Source organism: Chironomus tepperi, unplaced genomic scaffold (genome assembly GCF_022539635.2).
Source record: "Chironomus tepperi strain 1889 unplaced genomic scaffold, CSIRO-AGI_Ctep_v1 contig_176, whole genome shotgun sequence".
Classification (NCBI taxonomy): Eukaryota; Metazoa; Arthropoda; class Insecta; order Diptera; family Chironomidae; genus Chironomus; species Chironomus tepperi.
This window is the reverse complement of record NW_027226298.1, coordinates 57,697-70,062: the sequence shown is the minus strand read 5'-3', so window position 1 is coordinate 70,062 and position 12,366 is coordinate 57,697. Positions and strand designations below refer to the sequence as shown.

At 30.5% G+C, this 12,366-nt stretch overlaps 1 protein-coding gene across 1 annotated transcript in view; it reads right to left on the bottom strand.

Moving 5' to 3' along the window:
- Positions 1-1,746: 1,746 nt before the first annotated feature.
- Positions 1,747-12,366, bottom strand: part of LOC139089230 (zinc finger protein 37 homolog) — a 41,668-nt gene continuing 31,048 nt past the window's right edge. Inside the window, exon 3 of the mRNA XM_070638702.1 lies at positions 1,747-3,564. Coding sequence (XP_070494803.1) covers positions 2,159-3,564 — 1,406 coding nt within the window. The 3' untranslated portion in view covers positions 1,747-2,158. The remainder of the gene's footprint in view (positions 3,565-12,366) is intronic.

Here is a 12,366-nt window from a genome sequence, read left to right as displayed (position 1 = left end):
GAAACCGAGTGCTTAATTTAATTAAATTTATTAGCTTTTTTTGTATTCAATAAATTTCATCTACTTAATAATAATATTCATATAAAGTGTAAAGCCAATTAAATTTTCATTTTTCATTGCATTAAAAGCTACAAATCACTTTCTGGATAATTTCTACAAATTTATCATATATCCTCAAATAAAATATCCGTCAAAATCTTGTGTTTTTTTATTTCTGTTTTTCTATAAAAATATTCTTTTTTTGACATTATTATTCGTTGCAAATATAAATATATATATCATGTACTACGTGAATTAAAATTAATTCTCTAAGTCATTTCTAAAAATGTTTTGCGAATTAAATTAAAAAATTTGAATTTTTTTTACAATTTTTATTGATTTTTTTTTTAATTTTTTTACTTCCTTTAAATTTTTTTGTTCTTTATATATTGCTTAAAATGGTCAATTTTAATATAAAATTCTACTTACTACTTTTTCATAATTTTTTTTATAACTTCCATAATTACTAAATTTCAAATGGAAGTACTTTGAATTCTTTTCTGAAATACTTTCGTGTATTAATTTTTTTTTTTTGTTTTCTAGGAAATGGAACTAATTAGAATAATTTTTCATTGTTTTTGAAATAAGTAAATAGTCACAGGGTGCGAATATATCTATGCACACACTGGATTTTTAATTTGGAATCACAAGTTGGGAATGTGGATTGAAATATTGATTTTCTTAATGATTTTCTAGTGTGCGGCTTGCAATTCATGCAATTTAGATGCACAGGCCCGTAGTTTTGGGGTGAGTTTAGGCTGTATCTTAAAGTTCATCCAAGACTTCAAGCCAGCAATTTTGGATGAATCCTTTGATTTTATCTTAATTTTAAATTGTTAATTTTTAATCAAATCGACAATAAAAATTTGATTTTAGGCTCTATGCTATATCAAAGCTCAAATTGACTTGAATTGTGTATGGAGCCGAGTTTAGTCGAGTTGAGCCGAGCTAAGTCGAGTCGGTTCGAGTTGAGTCAAATTGTGTTGAATCGAAATTTCCATACAAAATACGAGTCGAATTTGAGCTCTGTTTTAAGGACCATCCCTTGCACTATTTTCAATATCCTAATTTTTCAAATTCAAATAATTCAATTCCAGTATATTGGTCACTAAACACCCTTATAAATGCATTCCTTTATCAGAAAATCAATCATTTCAATCCCAAATCCCCTTTGCAAAAATCTCAAATAATTTTCCGAAATTTTTAATTAATTTTGATTAAATTTTTTTGTTAATAAAGGTTTACTTTTATTGCTTTCTGTTTTCAAACGAATCATAATTCTTAAAATATTCAAAACTTATTAAATTTCAACCATTGTTTTCAAATCAATTAATTGTTTATGGTAGTGGAATTTACATTTCTTTATCCTGTGGGAACCAAGCTCAATCATCAATTGAATAGTTAACATTAGCCCGAGTAGCACAAGTCGGTTAATCAGTCCAAAATCTAGCACTAGGCTAGCGTGACTATGGTATCGGATTTAAGTCGAATCTGGCACCAAATTACTGTCAGCTCAGCCTGGGGCCAAATTTTTGATCGATTAACAGATTTGTTCCATCCGGGATAGTGGCATCTAAGTTCTTCAACTAGTACGTATAGCTATAGTGACTAGCATATGGAGTCAAATCGACTAGAGTCGAATTTTCCATACAAAATACTAGTCGAATTCAAGCTCTAAGTACCATAACTCTGCTGATTATAGCTTGTCATAAATATTCATACCACTTCCAACAATACCTTGGTTCCACAGGATTATCACGATGAATTTTAAATATATTACTTTTTTTTACATAAAACCTTCAAAATAAATCTCCGTAAGATGGATTTTAACTAAGATTATTGCTCAAATTACATCAAATGAGCGCATATGTAGGAACAAAAAAGAAAACTTTTTCCTGTTTCTGTTCTTTTTAAAAAATTGCTTTTGAATATTTTGTTGTTTCTTTGCTATTTCGTGAATATACAGTTCCGTATATTTTAGCATCATAATTTGTAAAAAAGAAGGTTTGAAGATTTACTTCTACAGGTTGACATACATAGAGACTCACATGTGTGATTAGATTCTCATCATTATCCGTTTTGGTGTTGTCATCTCATCCATCCACAAGTCAACATTTAATTACGTCACGATAATATCCTCATCCTCATCGTCACTACGATATTCAATATTTGCATCGTCCTTAAAGCATGCAGACTCTAAATGTTTATTTAAATACGATTTTAATGCGAATGTCTTGTGACATCTGCTACATTCATAGCTTTTATCAAGTGAGTGGGTTTGAATATGTGCTCGTAAATTACTTCGATCGGCAAATGCCTTTCCGCAATGACCACAACCGTAGGGCTTTTCGCCAGTATGTGATCTCAAATGACCCTGCAGTAGCCACGGTCTCGAAAACTTTTTACCACAAACACCACAAGAATGTGTGAGTTTATGTGTTAATAAATGCATCGCAAGTGCTGGCATTGAGACGTATGCCTTACCACATGTGTGACATTTTTTAGCTGACTGTGAATCGAGACTTCGATGTGTTTGCTTATGACGCGATAAATTGCTTGATGTTGCATATTGCTTACCACATTCTGTACATTTATATTTTGACTTTCCATTGCTCGTGACTATATGACTACTATGAATTGATTTTTTGTCACTTTCATCACTGTCTTCACATTCTGATTTTGAGGAACTTTTTCGTTTATTCTTTGATCTACCATCAGTTGATAGTAGATCATCATAAGTATATAATTCAGCAGCAGATGTGCTACTATTTGACGATACTCTGTGTATTACTGACGTTTTCTTACTACTCAATGCATTCATAAGTAGCGATGATGATGATGTTGAATGTTTGCGATTTTTTGTAGCATTTTTATCACCTTTTAATGATCCATCAATTGATGATGACGAAGAGGAGGAGGATGAAGAGGAGGATGAGGATGATAGGCCAATTGTCTCAGCATCGGAAGAATGTTCCGAGGTAGGAGGTGTTAGAGGTGATATATTTTGTGTCGTAACATCATAACCATTATTAATTGAGACATCAAATCTCGATGATGGTGACATTGTACGATGAATTCCATTTGATTTACCGATCAATTGATGCGATGCTGGTTTAATTTCTTGAACATTCGATTGATAATTCGATTCAGAATGAACGATTGTTACGGCTGTTATTTGATAGGCGGACAATGGTGGTAAACTTTGCGATAATGATAATAAATCGTGTGCTGCCTCTGTCTCCTCAGCACTACGGTCTCTAAATAATGGATGGTTACCATCACACGTGTTCTCTTTACGATTTTCATTCGTTTCACCATATTCCTTACACAATTGATCTGGCGCTAAATGCTGAGTATAAAATACCACCTGTTCAGTTTTTTTGCTATTCATGTTATTACTGTTTCTTAATGATTTATTAGTTTGATGCTGAGTTAATACAAATTGCTCTTTGAAATAGCTACTGGTGTTTTTGATACTGTTCGTATTATTATTATTATTATTATTAATATAGGATGAAGAAAAGTCTGTAAAGAGAAACGAGAAACGAGAGAAAAATTAATAAGGATAAAAATGGCAAGAGCAGCATAAGAGGAGAGTCAAGTTCGTATGAGAGAAATATGAAATATTGATTTAATTAATTTTTACTCGCATATTTAACGTGAGTGTAATTTTCAAGTATGTTAGCTCCTGTGGAGATTTTCTTTTTTTTTCTACTGATAGACTAAAAGGTCAGGATAGTCACGGGGAGTGCATCATAGTGAAATAACATGAACATATATAACTTTATTTACAATCTGAAATTCTCATTTTGAACATTAATTTCATGATTCACTTTTATCTTCATCTATAAATGATGAGATCCTGTTGCTCTAACATTATCTGGATGCATGAGTTTTTGGGATGTATGTTGTTTCGCTTTTGAAGGTTTACTATTAGTTTGTGCAGAGTTGGATCTTCTTAGAGGTTATTGACTAAGTGTTCTCTTGCAATGCGATGCTTTTGAGCAGTAAAGTGTCTGAGAAGGTGTCAGGGACATATTCAGAGCCAAATCCTCAATTTTGCTAAGGTTCAAAGTCAATCATCCATCTTCTTCCTCTAAAAGTCCTTTCAACTGTTCATTGGAATGTAGTGTCTAATTAGTTGAGGTATCAACAAGTGATTAAGTGCCTCTGTAGAGTAATTGGCAAAGCGCTCGGTTCACATTTGGAATGATAATTTGAAAGTCGTGGGTTCGAATCTTGCCATTTCCAACTTTGCACTTTTTCGATCGGTTTAGATGTTTTAAACATGCTTAATGCGTGAGATTAAGATGAACTTGAAAATTTGAAGGTAGCCTAAATTAAGGAACGGATTTAAGAACATGAGGTGTTAACGAGTAGATTAGGCACAAGTGCTCCTATTTCATATTGATCAATAGTAGCAAAGTGGATTAGTATCTAGAGTTTAGCTTCTGTAATGCGAATTTATGCAAGATGCAAGTTTGAATCCAAATTAAATTGTATAACAGAATCAGAATATACCCCCAAAATATGCTGGAGATACCTCACTTCCAGAAGAATCCTGAAAAATACTCCATCCTTATTTCCGGCTTATTACTAATATATCATTCCACCTCTGCCTTCAACACATGACAGACATGTACATATTATTCAACAAAACCAAAATATAGTTGAATTTTAATTAAGTGTTATAATAATATTGCGATAAACTTAAACTCAACAAATTCCTCTACCCTCAATTCCTTCCACAATACTTTTCCTTATTCCTAACATCGAACAAAACTTTTTTTTTCTCTGTCTATGTTGTTTGCACAGCTAAAAAAAAAGCTATTTGGAATATAAACGGAAATTAAATATTTTATTGCTAAAAGCATTTTGACTTTCAATTTTGGGAATTTCATTCATCCCCGCCACACATGAATAGAGCAAAAAAAAAAAAATTTTCACAAAAGTGCATATGAAGTGTTCAATATTTCATAAGTAGCATGGCAAAGTACACTCCATATAAAAAGTGCATTTTATCATATAACAAACTCGCGACTTTGCTTTTATTTGCTCGGTGTCGTTTGTGATGATGTTGTGTTATTGTGGCGAGGTGCAAAACTATATATTTTTTAGAGATGAAATCTTTTCAACAATGCATAATGCAATCATGAACCTTTTGCGATTTAACAGTTGCAGAATGAGAGCAAAAATTACACATTGAAATATCTGAATGACGGATTTAGATGAAAGATGCATGAATCGTGGATATGAAGAAAAATATATATATATATGCAGGATTCTGATGTGCGATATATCGATTTGAGGAATAAAATTCCAATGAAAAAACATAAATCGAATAAAAAATTTATTTATTTCAATTGCAAGCAAATCGTTTTATGATGTTTTTCAATATTTTACATATGTATGTGCAGACACACGCTTATAAAACTTTGACTTGTTGTGATTTTGTGAAGTTTGATATTTTAGGGATTTTTTTTAACTATTTGGCGTGGTGTCGAAGTAGCGTTGAATTTAAGGTATTGAGTCTTATGAGCCTTATGTTGGGAAATCTGTCAGTATTTGCCGTAGTGTTGAAGAAGAGTGGAATTCGGGATATCAAACATTATATAGACGAATCTGTAAGTACGAAGGTAAGGCTCTGTGACCGAGTGACAGTTTAGCACATCCTCCTTTTGTGAGAATGTGGGTTTGATTCCCACCACAAACAATTGTGAGATGAATGCTCTTTGGCCGAGAGATTAGGCTGTCTTTATCCCTTTTTTAAGGATATGGGTTCGATTACCATCACAGGCCAGTAAGGATTGGTTTAAAGGAGGGTTTAGTTAAGAAACACAGGCCTGCATTTCCTGCGTTTAAGATGTGTGAGCAGTTTTCGACTGTTCCTTATCTGTCCTAGTACTGTCCTAGGCAGCAGGCTTGCAGTTTTGGACGAACTCTAATTTATTGTTAGGAAAATACGATTTAATTTTAGGGTTCTTAGTAGTTTCTTAAACAATTCAGACAACATTAAGGAACAACTTAGTAAGAAACATGCTACTACCTTAGCTTTGCTTAAGATATTATTCCCCAACATTCCAGTGAGTATGCTTATTGGTATCGTAAGAAGCTAATTGAGCATATCCCTAACTGATAAAGGGCCGCTTTTAGGTACCGTAGTGGTCTTTCTGCACCATGAAAGCATGCTCTTCGACTATCAGAAATGATTATGTGTCAACGATTAATAAGCCCTGAAAAGCTTAATAAACTTCACCTTTTATTTGCCATGCCTTGACATTCTCACATAATTGTATTGACACAAATCAAATATTTACATTTCATGCAATTGCTTTATGCTACATAGGTACAAAAACTTTTTTATATTTTATATTCACTGGGAAAAAAGAAATAAATTTAAAATTTAAGCAATTTCCATGTTGCAGAACAAAAAAAAATATTTTTTGTATATCGCATTGAAATTAAATTTTTTATTGACACCAAAGAATTAAAAGCTGTATTTTCTGCATTTGTGAGTAGGAACGAAAATTGTATGCTCTCGATTTTCCATAATTGAAATGTTTTCTCAGAATGGCAGCGATTCACACTCAATAATTCGTAAAATACATGACTGTATTGTACATTCACTTATGTATTTTTCATGACTGCAATGAGTTGCAGCAGTAAGGCAACGACATTCTTAATTTATTTTGTTTCGTAGAGTGCAAAAAAAAAGAAAGTCCTTTTTTAACCATTCCAACACAGCACGCCATAAATGCCAAAAAAAAGTTGTTACTTTTAAGTAGTCTCTGCAGGTTTTATGTACACCACATAAATATATGAATGTATCGAAGTTGCTGCAGGCGACGACAAAATAAAAATAATTTGTAAAAAGAAACAACAACAGCTTTTTATTGCTGCTATGAATAGAATTAAGGTAATTTTGGAGGCATTTTTTGGCGGTGTGGCTGGTTGTTGAGGGGGGTTTTGGATGTAAATTAGTAAATTAAATGAAGGAACTATGTAGATTGTTTAAATAAGGCAATTTAGACTAGTAGGAGCAGGTTAAGATTAGTCTAAAGCCTGTCTAGTAGTTAGGAATTTGACTTTTGGGTAACTAGTTTAGCTATAAACTTGAAATTTTCTTAATAATGGCCAAATCGGACATAATAGAAGCAAAATTGTTGGTTTCCGTCATTTTTCTAATATTAGTCTAATTTGGCAAGAATTGTAAAGCTTCCCGAACAGAACAGCTTGCTTGCTAAGGATCCGGTTCCACGTCGTATCAACTGGAAGTTGCTAATTTGCCTTTGAGGAAATTTGATAGCTAATATCAACCTATTTCTATGACGAAAAATGAGTTTCTTGGTACTGTGCTGCTCGGGCTTAGGAATGAATGTCACAGACATCGAGCTACTGGCCCTTGCATGCTATGTGAGAGACAATGCTCAATATTCATTACAAAATGCAGTTCCAGCTGCACTCAACCTGAACTGCGCTTTCTAACCCTCAATACACTATGGGCCAGAAATGAATTTTTTTTCTAAAAATTATTTTCTTGGCTTTTTTGATAGTTCCTATTCGGCTCTATATAACTGTTGTCAAAAAACTTTTCAAGTCGATACCTTGTGGGAGATATGGCATTTTGAAGTTAGTAAGCCGACCATTTTCATGTATCATTAAAATTGATCTTACCGATTACTGTATTAATGAATCTTTTTGAAACTTTTTTTGTTTATTAGCTTAATATAGGTCCTTAATTTTGAGATATAAAAAATTTCCCAGGCATCGGAAAATTATGCGAAAAACTTGATTTTCCTTGAAAACCACGTGGTCACAATACTTCCGTTTGTCTAGCTCATTCCTGGTGGAATTTTATATTCTTAATTGTTTTTTATATTAAAGATATTATAATAATCTACAACTTTTGTGAACATATTGTATAGTTTTGTCCAAGTTCTGATAGTTAAAAATTAGCTTTTTCCCAAAAAAACTTCAATTTTTCGACAAAAATTGCTCTAGCGCTTCAGGAGTATAGATGGTAGTGGAATTTTATTTCAGATTTTAAAAGCTTCTGTTACTACTATCAAATAAAGCAATAAAATAAGAGTGCGTTCTCTTGGAAAAAGGCACTTTTTTGGCTCTGAAAGTCACATGTTGCGCACTCCTCATATAGAAAAAAATTCATAACAATTTTAGATCTTAATAAAATTTAATAATTTTAGTTTAGATTTATAGATCTATTCAATACGCATATTTTGAGTATAAATATGTCATGGTTTGGTCCAGTTTTGTGGGCAAAATTTTAAAATTTCGATTTTCACAAAAATTTTGAGAAAAAAATAACTTTTTTTCTCGAACTCAATGAAACTTGTTCAAATTTTTTTTAAAAGTTGTATTTTTATGTGTGTAATAACTTTTGTTCAGCAACTTCTCATAAATATTTGACTTTTGGCCTGAAATTTTGAAAAAACTTTAAAAAATCCCAATTTTTGGGTATTTTTTCAACAAATGTTACGATATATTATCAAATATCATATTTTAACATAAGTTTATTAATTAGCTTTATATTTTCGAGGATGATCTTTCATTTTCCGATGAGAAATTTATAGGTTTTCATATGAAAATATTCTAAAAAATGACTTTAAGTAGTTCAAGCATGGAGATCAAAAATTTCAAATTCACTTTTTCACACCTAAAACTATTCAGATGACTTTAAATCTTTCTGAATTCATTTATTATTGTAATATTGACTAATTTATTGCTAGTTTTGGTAGTAATAACAGCTATATGACATGATTTTAGTGACTGAACAAACGAAAATTTCCAAAAAATTTAGGAAAATGTAAATCACAACTAAATTTAGTTTCAATTATTATTTTGCTTATATTTAGTTACTATTATCTGTCTGGTCGGGCGGAGATTGTTGAAAAAGTTTAAATATTTGAACAAAGTCAAGATTTAGTAGTCATACAAAGCACAAGATGAACTAACAGTTAACCATGCTTTTTAATGTTTTTTGAAGCATTTTTGTGGCAACAATTTTATGCAACTGGGTCAAAATTTAGTCAGATATGATCTTTCAGTCAGAAAATCGAGAAATTCAGTGATCTTGAGTACATCTAAGATTGCAATATTTAAAATATTATTTGTTAAATTTTAATTGCGAAAATCACTAAAATCTGCTCGAATAGCTGTTATTACTACCAAAACTAGCAATAAATTAGTCAATATTACAATAATAAATGAATTCAGAAAGATTTAAAGTCATCTGAATAGTTTTAGGTGTGAAAAAGTGAATTTGAAATTTTTGATCTCCATGCTTGAACTACTTAAAGTCATTTTTTAGAATATTTTCATATGAAAACCTATAAATTTCTCATCGGAAAATGAAAGATCATCCTCGAAAATATAAAGCTAATTAATAAACTTATGTTAAAATATGATATTTGATAATATATCGTAACATTTGTTGAAAAAATACCCAAAAATTGGGATTTTTTAAAGTTTTTTCAAAATTTCAGGCCAAAAATCAAATATTTATGAGAAGTTGCTGAACAAAAGTTGTTACACACATAAAAATACAACTTTTAAAAAAAATTTGAACAAGTTTCATTGAGTTCGAGAAAAAAAGTTATTTTTTTCTCAAAATTTTAGTGAAAATCGAAATTTTAAAATTTTGCCCACAAAACTTGACCAAACCATGACATATTTATACTCAAAATATGCGTATTGAATAGATCTATAAATCTAAACTAAAATTATTAAATTTTATTAAGATCTAAAATTGTTATGAATTTTTTTCTATATGAGGAGTGCGCAACATGTGACTTTCAGAGCCAAAAAAGTGCCTTTTTCCAAGAGAACGCACTCTTATTTTATTGCTTTATTTGATAGTAGTAACAGAGAGCTTTTAAAATCTGAAATAAAATTCCACTACCATCTATACTCCTGAAGCGCTAGAGCAATTTTTGTCGAAAAATTGAAGTTTTTTTGGGAAAAAGCTAATTTTTAACTATCAGAACTTGGACAAAACTATACAATATGTTCACAAAAGTTGTAGATTATTATAATATCTTTAATATAAAAAACAATTAAGAATATAAAATTCCACCAGGAATGAGCTAGACAAACGGAAGTATTGTGACCACGTGGTTTTCAAGGAAAATCAAGTTTTTCGCATAATTTTCCGATGCCTGGGAAAATTTTTTATATCTCAAAATTAAGGACCTATATTAAGCTAATAAACAAAAAAAGTTTCAAAAAGATTCATCAATACAGTAATCGGTAAGATCAATTTTAATGATACATGAAAATGGTCGGCTTACTAACTTCAAAATGCCATATCTCCCACAAGGTATCGACTTGAAAAGTTTTTTGACAACAGTTATATAGAGCCGAATAGGAACTATCAAAAAAGCCAAGAAAATAATTTTTAGAAAAAAAATTCATTTCTGGCCCATAGTGCAATACCCATCCAACAATCAACAAACTTCATTTGTTTTCTACAAAATAAGAGCGGAAAAGGCTGTTCGGGTTGGGGGAAAACAAAAATTTTCACCATAAAAAATTAATTTATTGCAAAGTGCCACTTTTTTTTAGTGGATTGTGCACACATTTTTGGTGGTATTTAACTTTTTAGAAATGAAATTTATTTGTTCACGAAACTTGTTTTACTTAATTTATGTCACTTGACGTCTCTTAAATCTTAGAATAACTTAAAGTCAAAAAGGAAACACAAGAAACTTTTTGTTCCTTCTTCTTATTCTTGGTCGGTGGAGGGAAGCCCATCCAAAATGATCTATCAAAAAAGTTTTCGACTAAATAAAATCAATTTTATAATCCTGAGGAGGCCATAAGTGGCTATGCTGTTTCGATAATTTAATGGACATATTTTTTAAGGGTGCACTTCTCACACCACAGCAACAAATAAAGTGCCTTAAACTAGCAAAGTTTTTGGGAGACATATAAACATTTCGGGTAACAGCATAGATCATATTGAATTGAGTTAAAATTTTTATATTTTAAAATATATCTGTTGTGATTCTTTTATGTCGAAAATATTTAATGGACTATGGTTTGATATATTGTTATTTTTATGGATTGCTCAATTTTTGAGAGACATAAAAATAAAGTTTCTTTTTAGCTATTTAGAACTTTTTTTTTGTATGATATAAAAATATTCAAACAATTTCATGGGATTTAAATGGGGAAAAAGGGTGAAAAATTAAAGGAAATGGGATTTTATGCTTGATTTTTGGTGCAATTTTTAGTTGAGAATATTTTGGATTGAATGAGGATTTGATGGAATTTTGTGAATTCTTTAAATTGCTGTCAATTTGTGATAATTTATGTGGTATGGTTTGTGAATTTAAATGGAGCTATGAGGCTGGAATTTAGGGAATTGCAAATTCAATTTGAATTTTATAGAATTTTGTATCAGTTTTATCGAAACTCAAATTTGAATTTTAATTAGTTTTGAATTTTTTGAGCTTTTTGAACAAACTTTTTGAAATTTTGGAATTTTTCGATCATTTTTTGAACTTTTTGCCAAATTTTTAATAGGCATTTTGAGCTTTTTGACAGAATTTTTAGAAATAATTTGAAATTTATGATAATTTTTTGAGCTTTTTGACAAATTTGTTGAGATTTTTAAAGTTTTTGATTGAATTTTTTTGACATTTTGCAGCTTTTTGATACATTTATTGAAATTTTTAATAGTATATTGAAATTTTTGACAGAAATAGCAAGCTTTTTGACAGATATTTTAGGTTTTTTTGATAGAACTTTATGAGCATTTCTTTAGTGCTCAGTCAACATTTTGACTGTAACTGTTACTTTTCTACCATCTGATGTAAATTTTCGACCTTTTTAATAAAAAATCCGGGAAAAAATATTAAACCAAGTGAGTTTAAAAGTCACACGTGTGACTTGATCCTTTCTTCTCACTCCATAGTTTAAAGCCAAAAACATATTTATTCACAAAATTTTTATTGCACGTTTAAAAGCCATAAACTTTAAATTCTTTCTCCTCTCATACCCAAAAATAAAAACTCTCAAAAAAATCATTCGAATTATTTAAAAAATAAAAAGTTTAGCTGCTTTTAAGTACACAAAAAAATTGTTTAAAGTACACCAATAAATAAATTTACACACAGTACCATCAATATAATCAATATACGACAGTGCAATTTGGTAGAAGAATAACAGCAAGGAAGTAAACTTTATGCCATAAAAAAAGTTATTGTCAAATGAAAAAAAGAAAAAATGTTAAAGTAAAGTAAGGAAGTTAATAATTTATTACTGCGAAACTTACGTGAGCTGTTATGCATCACGTGTTGCTGTCAC